Source organism: Acinonyx jubatus, chromosome E2 (assembly GCF_027475565.1).
Source record: "Acinonyx jubatus isolate Ajub_Pintada_27869175 chromosome E2, VMU_Ajub_asm_v1.0, whole genome shotgun sequence".
NCBI classification, from domain to species: domain Eukaryota; kingdom Metazoa; phylum Chordata; class Mammalia; order Carnivora; family Felidae; genus Acinonyx; species Acinonyx jubatus.
In genome coordinates, this window is record NC_069396.1 from 49,300,154 (window position 1) to 49,319,150 (window position 18,997).

The window sequence follows — 18,997 nt, forward strand, 5'->3', positions numbered from 1 at the left end:
AAACAGAGTCCTTTCTACCCTCTTTAGTGCTAGACACATGCTCACTGAAGTACAGGATAGTATCTACGCTGCTGGAGGCATGAAACGTGCTAGAATAGTCTGTGTCAGTAGGACATGGGCAAACTACTTTGTGAATCAGGAAAAAAAGTGAGAGCACTGTTATCCCAGGTTCCCTAAATGCTTTAGAAGCAATTATTACGGCCTGATGGATTCCTGGGGTTCCAAGTGAGAGAGAATGGAGATCAGCCCAGAAGCAGAAGCCCGTGTGGTTACTAGGTCAAGCAACAGAGAGTACTCCTGGAAAAAGTGGCAATGTATACAGTCTAATAGGAGTGGGAAATGGAGACACATGTGGCATGCCCGGTGGGGATTTTTGAAACAAATCTCCAATATATGTACTGACTCCTAAGTGTCGGTTTCTCACCTGGATATGTATGTTAGGAAATGTTTGTATTCATCTCCTGGCTCCCATGAGGAGACTGCATCTGGTTTGAAAAGCGGATGGGGAACTAAACAGGATTTGGGGTGTTTGGGGCTGGGGACAAAAGAAAATCACTGTAGAATTTGGTCCCAGTCTTTGGCCTTTAGGAACCATGAAGACTGAACAAGCTCAAACCTGAGAAGCTGTACCTTTGCTACCCTATGCATTAAAATTGAATCTTCACTGGGGAATAAAAAGCACAAACACAGTCTATGTGTGGTCAAAATCATTCTGGCCTCCGAACTCCATGGTTCTCAATCAATGGAAATCATTTCAATACACAAACTTCATTACAGGAGACTGTATTCTTACCCCAAGAGACCAGGTCCCTGTGGTTCTCTAGGTTCACATCTCTGTCCAGGGTCCTCTGAACAGGGTTCAAAGTGCCTTCTTCCTTCTGAGTGAAGTCCACAGTCACAATTTTGAAGCTCTCTCCTTCCTAAAACAGGACACACATTCCTGCTCAGCTGGGCATCATTTCCTTCCAATGTTCATAAAGGAGGAAAAGGTTGACAAAGGGAAGAAGGAAAACTTGATGGCCTGGAAACTGTCCTGAGACTGTCAGTGTCCAAAGGATTCTAGTCAAGGTGTACAGGTGCCTTTTAGGGAAACCCCTTTGGGTTTTGGATGCTGGATCTGTTGATACAACCCCAAAGAGGAACAACGGATAAAAACAGATATAAATTGTTTTCTCTCTTGTTCACCTTGAACAAAATGCTTATTCTGATTTTTGCACTGGTGAATATAGAATTGCCAGTAACGAATTCTCTCCAAATTCCCCAAATGGAACAAAACAGAGTCAGCATACTTTTTCTGTCAAAGGTGAGAGAGTAAACATTTTAGGCTTTGTAAGCCATACAGTCTTTATCACAACCACTCGGCCCTCCTCCAGCAAGAAAGCAGGCACAAAAAATATATAAACAAATGGGCGTGACTGTATTATAATAAAGTTTTACTTACAAAAGCAGGCGGTGGGCCAGATTTGGAAGAAATGGGTTTTCTCATCTATTAAGAGCACAGGTCTGCATTTTAAAAATATATATCTAATCTGACCATCTGCCTTCTAAGCTGAGTTTATCCCATTTTTTTTAAAGTTTACTTATTTATTTTGAGGGGGGGATGGGCAGAGAGAGAAGGACAGAGAGAACCTCAAGCTGTGCACTGTCAGCATGGAGCCTGAAGCAGGGCTGGATCCCATGACCCTGGGATCATGACCTGAGCCAAAATCAAGAGTCGGACTTTTGACTGACTGACCCACCCATGTGCCCCACCCCACTTCTATTTATTAGGCTTAATCATTCCCAACTCATAGGGTTGTTCAGTAAATTAACTGTGACGATATACGAAAAGCTATTGGCAGTTTACCGAACAAAAAAGAAAACGGCTGGAAAATTATTAAGGTTATCAGGTTTGAGAACTCTAAAAAAATTAAGTGACAGCCAATGTGACTGTTACCCTGAGCTCTCAGTCCTCCGATGACAGTTCTATTTTGTCCACACTCAGAGCTGCAACGTAGAGCCTTTAAGAGACAGACGTGCTGTCGTTACTGTCATGGACCGGGGGGGGGGGGGGGGGGCTTGGACTGCCTCCTCTAAGCAAGAAAGGACCCGTTTCCAAGCCTACTGGGCAGGAATTCTGATCCAATAAAGTGCTGAGGGTGATCTGTATTTAGCCAAAGGCAGCAAAACCCAGGAAAGTGGAACGCCACTTGCCGCTAAAGGACTTTCTAGATAGACCTGGTATCCTTAAGCTGTGTTCGTGAATAGGACACACGGTCCCGGAAGCCCGTGAAACTCCACGCAAAATGCTGCTGCACCTGCATTTTTCTAAGTCAGGACCTGTAAGTTTCACCAAAATCTCAGAGGGGTTCATAATTAACCCAAAACGGCGTTCAGAAATATCATTCGCACACTGCCACCTGTGTTGACCATGGCTCTCTGGGTACTGGTTTCCAAGCTCCAATCCACACTTCCTTTTTATAAACACTCCCCTTCACTCTTCGATGTAGGTCCCTTTAATATCAAGCTTGTTCACATGTCAAATAAATAATGCCGGATTAGATTAGCACCGCTACCCCCACTCCAGCTCCGGCTATATGTTCCGAAGGTCCCACGGGTTTCTATCCTAAGACTCCCCACACTGTTGAGTCTGCTCATTTGCGCAACGGCCATCTTTGTCACTAGGCTGCAATCCGTGAGGGCAGGGGCAAGGTATTGATAGTTTGCAACTGTAACTCCAGCGGCTCAGCATATTGGTGTACCGTAGATAAGAAATACATACTCGGCAAATGATTTCAATGAGTGAATCTGTAGTCTCAACAGACTTCATCATCAATCAAAATAATCTGACTTTGGGGCCAAATTCTGGTTTAAGTTCTCTCTCACACCTGAATCTCATCAGGCCTATTGCACACCTATTTGAATTTTTTTTCTTAACGTTTATTTATTTCTGAGAGAGACAGAGACAGAGCACGAGTGGGGCAGGGGCAGAGAGTGAGGGAGACCCAGAATCCGAAGCAGGCCCCAGGCTCTGAGCTGTCGGCACAGAGCCCGACGCGGGGCTCGAACTCACGAACCGTGAGATCATGACCTGAGCCGGAGTAAAACGCTCAACCAACTAAGTCAAATGGGTATCCCTCACCACACACCCATTTGAAAAGCTTTTCGATGTGTGGATACTGGCTTTATCCCCACTTATTCTGTCCTTCCTCTCACCTGCCCCAAACCTCCCACTCCTCAAAATTCTTTCCTAAGCCCTTCAACCGTGCCCCTGGGAACTCTACTTCTGTAATAACGAAATCCTACAGCTTCAACATCGTTACCAAACATTCCCTCTACATCCCTGTGTTAATGGAAACCTACACTTACCCCGTCCCCCACAAAGACCCCTCCTCTGCAAACCTCACAGGCTCCGGTTCGCTCAGCATCAAAGGGGGAGGGTGCGTGTCCTCTCAGCTACACTGAAACTCACGCCATTTACCTTACCTCTTGGACCTTTGTCCTACCAACCCCTTGAACACCAAGCCCCACCCACCGAAGGCTTACAATACCTGGGATTTACCCTCTACTTCAAGAACCTGTATGGTCTCAGCCTGCCCTGTCTGTAGCATCCGGTTGTAGAGGTCCCTGACAATCATATGAAACTAAGTGACGTCAACGACGCACTTCTTGGGCGGCATCAGGCTGTGAACTATTCTCACAAGGCCCCCGTGAGAAAATACCAGTAGCAGCACCATTTTTACAGATGAAGAGCTAGAAGGGTAGAGAAACGAACACGTACGCTTGAAGTCGGTGGCTGGGATGCAGCCTCAACTCTGCCTAACACGTGCCCTCAGGCATCGATGCCTCGCGCTGGCCCAACTCCCGGCCCTGAGAATTGCTCTTCGGCACCCCACTCTCAGCGTGAGCCCCCAGACCTTGAGATCCCCACACAGGAATCCCCCTCTCAAGTCACACCCATGGAACTGCCCACCTCTGATTACAACACTCCGCATAATCTCTCCCTCTCTCTTCTTGTGCTTTGATAGTCTGGGGCCCTTCCTCGATTCGAGCATCCCCTATTACTGTCTGCTGGTCTATATTCTTTTCCTTTCCATTCGGTGCCCCTGTTATCTTTTCCATCGTAATTATTCAGTGTAGAGTCCATGGGGCATTCCTTTTAATCTTTCTACTGGATATGTTCAAAAATCCCCCTTCAAATAGTATCTTGCCTTATGGGACTTTGGCTGAATGTACCCTGGCTGCAAAAATGAATCTGAATGTCAATGTATGACCAACGGAAAGAAGGTTCCGGAATGCCACTGGGAAAGAGAACTCACAAAAGCAGCTGGATGGGACACTATTAATGGTCTCTACCTCATAATGATCCTTTCAGACTGACCAGCAACCCTGTTCTACCTCCTGGAGCTGCCTGTCTCTCATAATACAACACTACTGTTTTCAGCCTTCTCCACTCACGTCAAGCACCTACTTCTCCATTCCAAGTGCCACCCTCAGGCCCGACCGATAACCACCAGATTGCTCACAGAGGAAAACCCAAGCCTTTGAAGAATTCCTTCAGCCCCATTCTTCCTGAATGGGTCCTTCCTCCTCTGTAGAGCCGACACGTTCACACACGCTCTGAATGAATTTCTCTGGTGCTAATCAGGGACTCTGCTTTTTAGTTTATATCTCCTCCCTCTCTTGATTAACTCATTTTTCTCCACTTAATCCTTCCCTGAAACCACGTAAACAGAGTCAAATCTTTTTAATCCTTTAAAGAGAAAAAGGTGACATCAAACTGGACTCTTTCTGGCAGATCCAGAAATGAAGGGAGAGGGGCACCTGGGGGGCTCAGTTGATTAAGCGTCCGACTTTGGCTCAGGTCACGATCTCGCGGTTTGTGAGTCTGAGTCCCGCATCGGGCCCTGTGCTGACAGCTCGGAGCCTGGAACCTGCTTCGGATTCTGTGTCTCCCTCTCTCTCTGCCCTTCCCCTGCTCTGTCTCTCTCAAAAATAAACATTTAAAAATTTTTTTCTAAATAAAAATAATAAAAAAAGAGCCCCTCCGCCTCAAACTTGTAGCTATCACTCTCTGCAATCTTTTACATGGTAACTAACCAAGTTTTTGTAAACGATGCCCACTTGCATATCTGTTTCCTCCCATTCTGCTCACCTCCCAGGTCACTTAAGCCTGGCCCCTGCCCCCCAGCAGACATGCACATTTCTACATTTCCCAGGGTAAAGAGGGCCAACTCACCGGGGATGGAAGGGCCAGTGACCCGGCATCTTCTTTCTCAACCTTGACGATACTCTCTGGAGGAAGGAGAGAGTCCTGAGCAGGAAACAGACAAGAAAAAGGAAAGTAACCAGGAAACTAAGTCATGGCTCGAAACCGCCACAGCGAGGAGGCTAGAATTCGACAAACCGCCTGTGTTCACACATCCCACCTACAAAACGTCTGCTCCCTCCCATTGGGAAGCTTGAGAGAGAGAGAGACAGGGGACAGCTGGAGGGGCAATGAGACACCAGACACGGGAGTGAGATCTCTGTCGGTCTTCCAGGCCAGCCCAGCTACCAGCGCAATGGAGCTGAGTGATTCCAGGCACCGTGTGCGAGAAAAGAACTGTTCAACCAGGTGGTCGGAATTCCTGGATCGCGGAGTTGTAAGCAAATAAAACAGACTACAGGGCGACCAAAGAATCATAAAGATTCCAAAATTAACTTCAGAAAATGTTTGGCAAAAAGTGCCACCAACAAAGGCACCATCAGTAAGAATCTATACTATTAAGATTTGTTCTAGGGGTGCCTGGGTGGCTCAGTCGGTTAAGCATCTGACTCTTGATCTCAGGGTTGTGAGTTCAAGCCCCACGTTGGGATCTACGCTGGGCGTGAAACCTACTTTAAAAAAAGTATTTTGGGGGCGGGGGGCACATGGGTGGCTCAGTCAGTTAAGCATCTGACTTTGGCTCAGGTCATGATCTCACAGTCTGTGAGTTCAAGCCCCACGTTGGGCCCTGTGCTGACAGCTCAGAGCCTGGAGCCTGCTTCGGATTCTGTGTCTCCCTCCCTCTCGGCCCCGCCCCTGCTCATGCTCTGGTTGTCTGTCTGTCTGTCTCTCTCTCTCTCTCTCTCTCTCTCTCCCCAAAATAAATAAACATTAAAAAAATTTTTTGACTTTTTTTATTAAGCCCTATTCTAGATCAGTAAGAAAAAGGGACCTTCAACACTACAAGGGACAAAGGAAAATGCACGTGCAACTCAACTATGAAGAAATATAATGGCCAGTGAATATACAAAAAGATGCTCACCTCTTTAAATCAGAGAGGATCAAGTCTCTATTTCTATAACTACCTACCTCTATATATTAGAGGCTATAAATTCACACTGATACCCCTCATTGCAATTCAGCAACACATGTGATTCTAGCCTTCCTGCTTTCCATTTCTGTACCTTCTCTGGCTCCCATTATCCATACCTCTATATCTGCTTGTTTGCTCAGACCGCTGTATGGAACCAAAATCCTGACCACACAGAGCATTTCTTCTGCCTGTTGTAAGGACTCCCGCCCCGGTGGCCCACTAGTCAAGAGTGTCATATACCATCAGTGGGAGTTTAAGTTGCTAGAACATTCCTGCAGCACTGCACCCATATGCCCGTGCTCTCTCTCCCTGCCTCCCCTCCTCCCCCTCTCTCCTTCCCTCCTCTAAGTGCTGGAGCCACATCCATGTAAAGAAGGCCCCATGAGAACGCTCGGCTGCTAAGTCGCCTGCACAAGTGCCCAGGACAAACACCAGGATGGTTAGGCTGCCTTACAACGGCTGCCTGGGCATTACTGAAGAGCGCCAGGGGCCCAGGAACAAAAACACACGAGCCACACTCACAAAGCCAAAATGACAACTTCAAAACCACAGACAGCCCACGGGAGTCACAAGTTTTGACTCGCGCAGCATGGAAACGTGGCTGCAGAGAGAAACCGCCTTCCTAATGGGCGGCAACGCACGGGGAGGCTCGAACCCACGAACTGTGAGATCATGACCTGAGCCGCAGTCGGACGCTCAACCGACTGAGCCACCCAGGCGCCCCTGTGATGTTTTTGAATAGATGTGTGCGCTGTGAAATGAGTACCACGATCAAGCTGATTAACACATCCAGCGTCTCGCACTTATGGGTTTTTTTTGTTTTGTTTTGTTTTGTTTTGTTTTGTTTTGTTTTGTTTTGTTTTGGATGATAACACTTAAGACCCACTCTGAATGTTGAGGATGACGGGATAGGTAAGGCTCTGCCACCCTCTTGGCAGGGTTTTGGTCTCAGCCGCTGAAGGCAGGCAGGATCTTCCCTGGCCTGGCTGCTTCCAACGTGTAAGTCGTTGAAATCTGCCAGGTGATGGCCGACAGGGTGGCCCGCGGGACTCACATACCGAGACTTGGGCTCCCTTGATTGCTCTCTCTGCCAAGGCTCTCATGGACATCCGTCAGGCCCAACAGCTCTTGTGCGTCTTCTGATCATGATTAAAATGCACTAAAGGATGGGCGCCTGGGGGAGGCCTCGGCTCAGGTCATGATCTCATGGTCCCAGAGTTCCAGCCCCGCGTCGGGCTCTGTGCTGACAGCTCGGAGCCTGGAGCCTGCTTCGGATTCTGTCTCCCTCTCTCTCTCTGTTCCATCCCTGTTCATGCTCCATCTGTCTCTCTCTCAGAAATAAGTAAACGTTAAAAAGAATTTTTTTTTTTTTTAATTTACTAAAGGACATTCAGAGTTGAGAAGTGTGCTAGCCAGCATCCAACATGGCCCTCGATGACCCTGACCTCCAGGAATTCACACCCTGTGCAGCCCTTGCACACGGTACCAGGGTGGGTCTGCATGACCGAGGAGCCACAGAAGTGACGGTGTGTCCCTTCTGAGATGACATAAGACACACCGTGGCTTCCACCTTGGTTGTGTGCAATTAAGTGCTGTCCCTCTGCCCTCCCTTTCTTAGATCCCTTGCTCCACGAGAAACCAGCTGCTGTGTTGTGTGCGGCCCTGGAGAGAGGTCTGTGTAGCGGGGAACTGAGGCCTCTCGTCGACGGCCACGGGAGCGAGCGGGCTGGCAAGGGGGTCCTCCTACTCAGTCAAGCCTTCACATCAGCCTGGGCCCACAATTTACTGCAACCCTGTCAGAGACCCTGAGCACCAGAAACATCCAGACCAGCTGCCCCCGGATCCCTGACCCCAGAGACTATGTGCGGTAATAAATGCTGGTTGTTGTTCTAAGCTGCGAAGTTTTGGGGTATGACGTCACGGATGGCTAATACGAGAAGGAAGATGGTTTTGCTTCTCCTAGGCAGCCTTGGAATATACAAGAAGCGTATTTCCGTCTGCGAGAACTAGGTCATCTTTGTCCCTAACACCTCACGCGGGGCCTTCCGCTGGTTGGGCAATCAATAAATATGTGATGAAAGTGAAAATTATAATGAGCAGCTTGCTACTTCCGTTGTATGTTATAGAAGAAAAGAGCGAAAGGGCCATTAAGATTCTCAGAAAAACACCCAAAGTCACTAGCTCCGAGTAGAACACCAGTGGTCACAATCAAAGCACGCTTTACCTGTAGTTTTGATAACGTGTGAATGTATGTATATAAATTTAAATGCATAACTCCCTCTAAAACTCTTGCCCATGGGTACACCTGACCCTTAAGCAACACCAGTTTGAATTGCACAGGTCCATAAACATGTTGATCTTTTTAATAAATACAGCACAGTACCGTAAATGCATTTTTTCTCCCTTATGATTTTCTTAATAACATTTTCTTTAACCTATTCTATTTTATTGTAAGAATATAGTGCACAGGGGCGCCTGGGTGGCTCAGTCAGTTGAGCGTCCGACTTTGGCTCATGTCATGATCTCGCCATTCACGAGTTCGAGCCCCGCGTCAGGCTCTGTGCTGACAGCCCAGAGCCTGGAGCCTGCTTTGGATTCTTTGTCTCCCATTCTCTCTCCGCCCCTCCCCCGCTTACGCTCTGTCTCTGCCTCTCAAAAATGAATAAACGTTGGGAATGCAAGCTGGTGCAGCCACTCTGGAAAACAGTATGGAGGTTCCTCAAAAAACTAAAAATAGAACTACCTTACGACCCAGCAATTGCACGACTAGGCATTTATCCACAGGATACAGGTGTGCTGTTTCGAAGGGACACATGCACCCCCATGTTTACAGCAGCACTATCGACAGTAGCCAAACTATGGAAAGAGCCCAAATGTCCATTGATGGATGAATGGATAAAGATGTGGTATATATATACAATGGAGTGTTACCCGGCAATCAAAAAGAATGAAATCTTGCCATTTACAACTACGTGGATGGAACTAGAGGGTATCGTGCTAAGCGAAATCAGTCAGAGAAAGACACATATCATGACTTCACTCATATGAGGACTTTAAGAGACAGAACAGATGAACATAAGGGAAGGGAAGCAAAAAGAATTTGAAACAGGGAGGGGGACAAAACATAAGAGACTCTTAAATATGGAGAACAAACAGAGGGTTACTGGAAGGGGTGTGGGAGGGGGGATGGGCTAAATGGGGAAGGGGCACTAAGGAAACTACTCCCGAAATCATTGTTGCACTAGATGCTAACTAACTTGGATGTAAATTTAAAAAAACAAAAAATGAAATTAAAAAAAAAAAGAAACAAAATGCACAAAGATAAAAAGAGAGAAAGAAAAAAACAGACTCTTAACTATAGGGAACGGACAGTTACCAGAGGGGATGTGAGTGGGGGGATGGGTAAAATAGGTGATGGGAATTAAAGAGTATATTTATTCAGATGAGCACTGAGTAATGTATAAAATTATTGAATCACTATATTGTACACCTGAAACTAATATAACACTCTATGTTAGCTATACTGGAATTAATAAATGAAATAAAAATTGAAAAAAAATAAACGTTAAAAAAATTTTTTAAAAATAATACAGTGCAGGGGCGCCTGGGTGGCTCAGTCGGTTGAGCGTCCGACTTCGGCTTAGGTCATGATCTCACAGTTTGTGGGTTTGAGCCCCACGTGGGGCTCTGTGCTGACAGCTCAGAGCCTGGAGCCTGCTTCGGATTCTGTGTCTCTTTCTCTCTCTTCCCCTCCCCCACTTGTGCTCTGTCTCTCTCTGTCTCTCAAAAATAAATAAATGTAAAAAACAAAAATTTTTTTAAAGAATACAGTGCACATAATACATATACAAAATATGCATTGACTGTTGATGTTGTCAGGCTTCTGATCAACAGCAGGCTATTAGCAGTTATGTTTGTTTTGTTTTTTGTAAGTTTTATTTCTTTATTTTGAGAGAGAGAGAGAGAGAGAGAGAGAGAGAGGGGGAGAGAACCCCAAGCAGGCTCCGCACTGTCAGTGTGGAACCCAACACGGGGCTCGATCTCTCGAACCGTGAGATCGTGACCTGAGCCAAGATCAAGAGTCAGACGCTTAACTGACGGAGCCCACCCCCCCAACCCCGCGCCCCAGCAGTTAAGTTTGGGGAAGTCAAACTTAACTATGGATTCTCCACTCTGCAGGGGGTTGGTGTCCCTAAATCCTGCATCGTTCGAGGTCAACTGTACAGGGAACCAGATACAAAGACATTTACAGCAGTGCTATTCGTAACAGCAAAACATGGAACATTAAATATCTGTGAACAGTAAACCCGTAAGTTCTGGGGCATGGGGTGGAAATCTGGGCACCAGATGTGCAAACTGGTACCAGACTGTCACTGCTCCTGGGCCCTCACAGCGGACAGAACTAGGAAAACACATGTGTATGTCTCTCTCCACACACACACACACACACACACACACACACACACACACCCCATTGAGACATCCATACACCTCCACGTATTTCTACACCTACATATACTGAAAACCCCAAGTCTCGTCGCTACCTACAACTCCCACCGATCACTAAGGTTTACTCCAGTGTTCTCTCTCTTACCACACCTGATTGTGAGAACACTGGCTCCCATGAGCCTTATTAGGTTTACTCATCTGATCAGCGCCCCCGTGGGTGACTAAGCTCCCATTTCCACAGCCGCTCCTTCTCCCGCACGGACGCTCCTTGGCCCTCCTAGACTCTGACACGGGGGCTCTCTCGACCCTCCTTGGGCTCAGACTCTGCAGGTGGCCTCATCCCACTTGGACTTGGACTCCATGTAGATGCCCTTGACTTCCTGCCTTCGCTCTGATACCCCACCCTGGGCCCCCCCCTTCCCCCCCCCGTGCACAGAGAACCTCAATCTTCTCAGGCTGTGACACACTGGGATGTGTCCCCAACCCCAACATGGATGCACTTCTTACCCTGCCTTGGCTGACACCCCATCCATGCTGGACCACCCTTGGCATGGACGCCCTCACTGCACTCGGGCTGTCCACACTGAGGCATCCCCTCTACGGAGGCCCTTCTCACCTGCCCTGGGCCCGTCACCGCAAATACCTTCCTCCCCCAGATGGACATGTACCTCACCCCACTTGGGCTCTGATTCTCCGTGCCACCTTTTTCACCCTGTTTGGTCACGATGTCCCCACACGTGGACACCCTCCTCACCCCAGTCAGGCTGTGACACCTCACAGGAGGGAGCCCTCCCTCCCTCCACCACAGACGTCGACCCAGCTCGGCCCCATCTCATGGCTTCAGGAATGAACTGTTTAGGAAGGGGGAGGTGAAATTCTAACACTTTTCAAGAAATTAAATGTTTTCGAAGAACATTTACTGTAGGAAAATGTTTTCGATCGTTGATTTCCTAACTTTAAAATTTGCTGCACAAAAGTAGAAAAATATAGGTAAGTAAATGAATACATAAGGTCCCTCGGAGTGTAACTGACACTCTCTGTTAACTGACGTGTTTATAACCTTCTAACACATTTCCTATAATACACACTGTATCTTTTTTAAAAAAGACGATCATTTCTAAATGCCATTTACTGAACACAGATCCCACATATCTTTGTATGTTGGGACGCGTGTATCGTCCCATCAATGGCCACAGTATATTCCGTTTCACGGCTTTACCGTAACTTTAATGCTCCCCTTGCATGGCCCCCTCTCACACATTCTTTCCAATTTTTCATTCCCAAGCAAAGGCCTTTGATACCAAGATGCCAAATTCCTCCCAGAAAGAGTTCTCTGGGTTCAAATAGCGGGGAGGTGGGGGCGCCCGGGTGGCTCAGTGGGTTAAGCGTCCGACTTCAGCTCAGGCTGTGATCTCACGGTTGGTGGGTTCGAGCCCCGCGTCGGGATCTGTGCTGGCAGCTCGGAGCCTGGAGCCCGCTTCGGATCCTGGGTCTCCCTCTCTCTCTGCCCCTCCTCCCCCTCGTTCGCGCTCCATCTCCGTCTCTCTCTCTCTCTCTCTCTCAAAAATGAATTAAAAATTAAAAAAAAAAATTTTTTTTTTTTTTTTTAAATAGGGAGGAAATGCAGGGAGCCTCCAAGAACGTATAGAGGATAAGGTCAGGGGAGACCAAGAGCTCCCAGGACACCGCAAAGGGACGAGGACAGCCTCCGGAGCCTAGAGGGTCGGGCTGTGGGGCCTGGGTGCGAGCAAGCTGTGGGTCTCCTGGAGGAAGGGGAAGTCCCACTCACCTGCGCACCGGTCTTCAGGGGCCCTGGGGGCTTCTCATCCCGCTCTTCCATGCTCTCCTTCAGGCACAGGCAGGGGCCTGAGGGCCTGAGCTGCAATGGTGCAAAAGCCCTGAGCAGAGCATCCTTGCGTAGGTCCCCTCCCCCCCCGCCCCGCCCCCCAGGATTAGCCTCAGCTGCCAGGACGCACTCCCCACGACAAGCGCGCCTCTAGAGGTTTCTGCCTGAAAAGCTGCGCACGCCTCTCCCAGGCCAAGACTCTGCAGCTCCAACCTGATTCCTCCGCTATCACAGGCCCCCAGACCTCCTGCCTGTAAGTCAGGCCCCAACACGGCCTCCTGCCCACCACCAACATCTGCGGTACAAATCGGTCCCTCCCTGCCCCACTGGGTTTCTGGGAGCCTCACAGATGCCCAGCACGTCGAGGACCAGCTAGTGAGCACTCCCTCCCCCGAGACGTGAATCTGCAGCCCTAAACCAGCAGCATCTCTTCCTGGAGCAAGGAGTAGGGCTTCTGGGATTGATGACCCAGAACCACACTCCCAACTAAATGTCCCACCCCTCCCAGAATCCTCCCCTTCCATTAACTAGGCCTGACCCTCCAGCAACCTGTCGTGCCCTGCCTCCCACTTTCTGCTCAAATAGCCAAGCACAGGCGCAGAGCTGGGCTGCACCTAGGACTGGGTGCCTCCACCGTTCTGGGTCCACTGGCCGCTACCAGAATAGCGCCTGCCCGATTCCCAGCCCCAAACCCTCCTGAGCCCTGAACGGGTAGCTGAGACTTGGTCCCTCCATCAACGTGGGTACCCTCGGCCTGAATCAGCAACAGAGCCAGGCCTGGGAGCTTCCTGACAAACACCAGCTCGTGCCAACCCCTCCGAGGCCCAGAATGTGGACTTCGGCCGTCTTCCTGCCAACTCGATTGTTTCTGGGTGTGAGACTAGAACAGCCCCCTGGCAAATCCCACCCCCACACGCCATCTCGCCAACCCTACCCCCCATCTCTCCCTCTTACCCACACCCTTGACCCCCAGGATTCTCACTCAGTGTAATGCGGGTTCACCATGCAGCCATATCCTGAACTTGCCCACACACCGTCTCCTCCACTAACATCCACAGGCCCCTGCTTGAGCCACACCTGCCCAGATTCCTGTCCGAATATCTTCCCGGTCACCTGCAGCCTAGGGAGATCCTGTCCTCCCGCCAACCTGGGCACCACCACGGGTGACTGGGGCGCCATCTGCACAAAGACCCCAGCACCCTCTAATACCCACCTCCAGGCTCCCGTTTCCCGTCTAAATACCCACGTGTATGCACAGGGGGCCATGGCGCAGCCCTAATCCTCTAAAACCCGGAATCTGCAGCTGCTCCCTCCACCCGCCTGGGCATCCTCAGGCAATACCAGGGTCCCAGGACTGCCCATGCCTCCCCGTTCTGCCCAAGACCAGAGGCTGCGGCTCCAGCAGCGACTGGGCGGGGCCGCGCACCTAGGTTCCCTCCTCCTGCTGGCATCCCCGCAGATACCCACGGAATCCACATCCCGGACCTGGGCCCTCCCCCAGCCTGTGGGTTTGTGCAATCCCTGCTCCTGAAAGGAGAAGCTGCACCTCGCACTCTGCACCTCAATACCCGGGCTACCCCAAGCACCCACAAGCCTCTGTGAGGATCTCAGGGGCACCCACGCCACGGCCTGCTTGCCACCAAAACATCAGAACACCCAAACAGTAGCTTGAGCAAAGAATTCCAGAGTCCGCCCCAGGACCTGGGCGCTCACCAGTCTGGAGGGTTCTCCAGCTCATGACAGAGCAGCTCCCATGGGAAGCAAGCCTTTTGGCTTCCTGCAGCCCAAATGTGGATCCCTAGATGCCACAGAGTACAGCCCCTTCCAGGTCCAAATCTACAGCCCAGACTCTGTCCCTCTACCAATCTGGGCATTCTCGTGCCCGCAAGTGGAGTTGCCCCCAAGCAAAGGCCCTGGGGCTGTCTACTTCCAAACGTGCCGGCAGCATCCGGGGTCCTTCCCAAATAGCTGTCAATTTCACCGCAGCTGTTGCAGCTCTGACCCTCCCGGACTCCACTTCTGTACCTCCAACCCAAAGTCTGCACCCAACTTGAATGTCCTAAGGCCCTGCACTACCCTACGGGGGTCCCAGGATCACCAGTCCAAATTCCTGCTTCCCAATCAACACGCCCAGCCTGAGCAGGGAGCGCCCTGCCTAGAAACTGCCTCCAGGCCCTGGCTCCTCTAGCAACCTAGGAATCTGTAGTCCATCAGGGATTCTCAGAGAGTTCGCTCAGGTAGCATTGGTTCTTCTGGAGCAAGAATCTGCAACTCAAACCTGGTCTCTCCACTACCGGGGGCGCCCCAGGTCCCCAAGCCAACTGCCCAGAACCTCACCTCCCACGTCCTGCTTCCTATTCAAACGCCTGCTGAAAACACAGGAATAGGGGCAGAGCCTCTCTCCTGCAAATCTGCAATTGAGTACTCTCTCAACCCAGTCTTCAGTCCTCAGATCCTGCACTAAACCAGCCTAGCACTGGAGGAGGGGAAGCGGGGTTCTCAGGATCGTCCCACATCCCCGCATATGGCCTGTCTTCACCAACCTGGGCGTTCTCAGCCTTGGGACAAGAGCACCACCCTATCAAGCACTCGCGCACTCCCGAATCTGCAGCTGCACCAGGATCCCTACCTACTTCGGGACCCCGCAGAAGCGCCGCACGCTCAGGTCCTAGGTCGCCCACCCACACCCCCAAACCCACCTTCCCGCCTACACCCTGCGCATGCGCGCACGGGACCTCCAGCACTGCCCCGCCCCTCACCGACCTGGGCGTCCACGGGCTCGCGGCCCAGGACCGGCCTGTCCCAGCTTCAGGGCCCGGCACGGCTCTGCAGCGGGACGGAGTCGGGTTAAGCAACCCCCTGCGCCGATTCTGCAGCACGACAGACTCGGGTTCAGTTAGTTCGGCCCCCTCCCCTACTCGGCATCCGCAGGGCCACTCGGCTGACCTCCGAGCCCAGGTGCGTGGCGACAGCACGCATCAGCGCGTGGGACAATGGCTGCGTTTCTGGCCAAACCCGGAAGTGCGTTTGGGCTCGGCGAGCCGGGACTACAATTCCCAGAAGCCCTAGCGGCACGGGCGGCGATTAGGCGGGGCTCCAGCTCCACCCGGAGGCGAGCGTGGGGATTACCGCGAGCCGTGTCAGGTTGGGGTACCCGCGGGGGCCGCGACTGTCTGTGTCCCCGTTTCTGCGCGGCGCCGAGACGGGGAGCGGGACCCGCACGGTCAGGTCACGGCTGCGATACGTGGGCAGTGGCCGACTTGGGAAAAGCTGGCCTGGGACCGGCTGGACGCCCAGGAGCGGCCGTGAAAACGGAATCCCCATGAAACCCCCTTCTGGGACGGCTGCTTAGTCAGATGCTTGGTGCGCACCGTCTCTTCTTGGTCCTCAAGCCCAAAGATGGTGGCTACAAACCCGTTCGTTACACAGTCCAGGGAGCTCCTGGCGAGTCCGTCAAGAATCTGATATGTTGATATGTTCTTGTAGCAGCTCATTCTAGTAAAACAGCAAGAGTCCTTTTGTTTTTTAAATGGAGGTCTTTCCCTGCCTGTGAGACTTTAAGGATCGTACCCTCCCCCTCCTGATCTGTTTTGGCCTTCATCTTCTGGCCGGTTTTCTCTCTCAGCTCCAGCCACGTTGGCCTTTCCATGTCCACCAGCAGCTGTAAGCAGGCTCCCACCCCAGGACTTTTGCATATGCTGTTCATGCTGGCTGGCAGGCTCTTCCTTTGCCGATTCCACTGGATTCTTGCCATCTGGTCTTGAGGCAGATGTCACCTCCTCAAGAAGCATCCCCCCACCAACCATTGTAAACTTACAAACCCTTCACTCCCCCACGTACTCCCTGCCTCCCTTCTCATCATTTTTCTCTAGAGAATGCTGGAGTCCAGCTCCAGCAGGTCCAGGGGTTCCCGAAGGACGAAGGGCGTCGGCGAAAAAGTGAAAATAAAACAAGACTAAAATAAAAAACTAACATGAAAACAAAAAAATAAAAATGGACACAGACAACAACAGTGTGTTGAACTGGCCGATTTATTGTAGCAAACGTGGCATTATATGTGCTAGTGATCTCCTTGTAGCATTTGTCATCTACGTTTTCTGGCATTACCCAATTCTCAAATTGTTCCTTTGGGTCATCACCCAATAAGGAATACCATGATTGTTTTCTCATAACGTCCCCTCCTGCCCTTTGCTTATTGATTAATTTCTTTCATTGTTTTTATTATGCATCTATGCTTATCTATAAAGTATTTGCTTTGCTGTTTTCATGAAAGGTCATTTACCTCTCAACCCCTCAAGTGGAACAGTTACAGGGACATGACCTCTTGGTTGTTTCCCTGAACCATTCGTGGTTTTGAAGAACAAAAGTGTTCGCCTCGGTCCGAGGTGCCAGGAGGGGGCCAAGAGGGCCTTAGAAACCCACGCCTTATACATTCTCAGAGAGGCAATGCACCTAGGAACCAATGAACCATTCTGCAGCTTAACCGACTAGGTTCACTCATCATCTGGAATGCCTCCGGGGGGCCAGGTGGGCCTAGGGGTTGAAGTCACCTGTGCCCAGAGATACACTCCTTAGTTATCGGAGTGGGGCTTTCAGATCCATATGTCTCTCCTTTATTGGCCTCCTTTGCCGGCAAATGCATGAGGCTATCCTTCCTGTAAGTAGAGAAGTCTCCATAGGGGGTGGCAAGGGCTAACCTTTAAGGCCGCACAATTTCTTGGAGCCTTATCTTCTTCTTCCCTAATGGTTCTTTTCCCAGGGGGCCTGCCGAGGGCAATTCCCCAAAAGACAATGCCCCAGGTACTTTAATAAGGCCGAATTACCTAAAAGCGGGAGGTCAAGAAGCTTCACTGTCGGCAGGCCGCCCTGCAGTCACCAATCCGTCCACAGCCCAGGCCTTGCCACTCAGGCTGGGATAGCTCGGCTTCCAGCAAGAGAATTTTATATATATATATTTTTTAATATATTTTTATATATTTATATATTTTATATATATTTATATATTATATAAATATATATTTATATAATATATATTTATATATTATATAAATATATATTTATATTTATATAATATATATTTATATATATAAATATATATTTATATATATTTATTATATATTAATATATATTTATCTATTTATTATATTTATTAATATATTTATATATTTATTATATATCAATATATATTTATATTTATATATATTTATTTATATATAAATATATATTTATATATTTTTTCATATATATTTTTTCATATATGTATATGAATATATATTTTTCATATATATTAATATATATTTCATATATATGAATATACTTTTTTCATATATATGAATATATTTTTCATATATATATATACACACACACATATATATATATGGTATGTATTTATTTGGTCAGTTATCTGCTTCACCACTAGCCTGTCAACTCCATAAGGGAAAGGATTTGTATCTACTTTGATTAGTGCTGTAGCCCCAGCATCCTAAGGTACCTGCAATATAATAGATGCTCAATAAATATTTATTTTGAATAAATAAAGGCTCCTGGCCCTTTGTTAAATGCCTTAACATCTCATTAACTGCCTGTGGAAAACGGTGATGTTTATTCCCACCCCACCAGGAAGGAAGCTGATAGTTGGAGCCCTGCTGCGTGACAATATGGCATTTAAAATGTTTTTTTTAGGGGCGCCCGGGTGGCTCAGTCGGTGAAGCGTCTGACTTCAGCCAGGTCATGATCTCGCGGTCCGGGAGTTCGAGCCCCACGTCGGGCTCTGGGCTGATGGCTCAGAGCCTGGAGCCTGTTTCCGATTCTGTGTCTCCCTCTCTCTCTGCCCCTCCCCCGTTCATGCTCTGTCTCTCTCTGTCTCAAAAATAAATAAACGTTAAAAAAAATTAAAAAAAATAAATTTTTTTTAATTATTAGTATTGTTGTCAAAGTACTCCTGTAGTTTTCTTCACATAACTTCTAACCTTTAACAAATTATTGCTATTTGAAATGTAATCTCTACCCTGCCCCCCGCTTAAATTCCTTATAATTCGTTATTGTGGTTGATTTTTTTTAAGACTTATGTTGGGGGCACCAGCATATTACTTAAATAAACAAACTCTGGGGGCACCTGAGAGGCTCTGTTAAGGGTCTGACCCTTGATTTCAACTCAGGTCCTGATTTCATGGTTCGTGAGATGGAGCCCCATGTGAGCTCATGTGGAGCCTGCTTGGGATTCTCTCTGCCCCTCCCCTGTGCTCGCTCGCTCTCTCTCAAACATTTAAAATAAAAATAAAAACTTTTAAAAAATTAAAAATAAATACTTATTTTGGATCTGGTTAGCCCACTGAAATGTCAGGAATTCGTATAGTATTTCATTTGATCCTCTTGGCTTTTC

General features: G+C 49.0%; 1 protein-coding gene across 10 annotated transcripts in view; it reads right to left on the minus strand.

Moving 5' to 3' along the window:
- The window catches only part of ZNF180 (zinc finger protein 180), a 38,532-nt gene extending 21,232 nt beyond the window's left edge, over nt 1-17,300 (minus strand). Inside the window, exons 1-4 of one of the 10 annotated variants that reach the window (XM_053210005.1) lie at nt 15,562-17,118; nt 12,559-12,648; nt 5,219-5,293; nt 794-920 (exon numbers count right to left, since the gene is read on the minus strand). In XM_053210005.1, coding sequence (XP_053065980.1) covers nt 794-920; nt 5,219-5,293; nt 12,559-12,648; nt 15,562-15,594 — 325 coding nt within the window. In that variant the 5' untranslated portion in view covers nt 15,595-17,118. The other 9 variants (XM_053210006.1, XM_053209999.1, XM_053210000.1 and 6 more) reach the window with 9 other exon arrangements.
- Nucleotides 17,301-18,997: the final 1,697 nt, after the last annotated feature.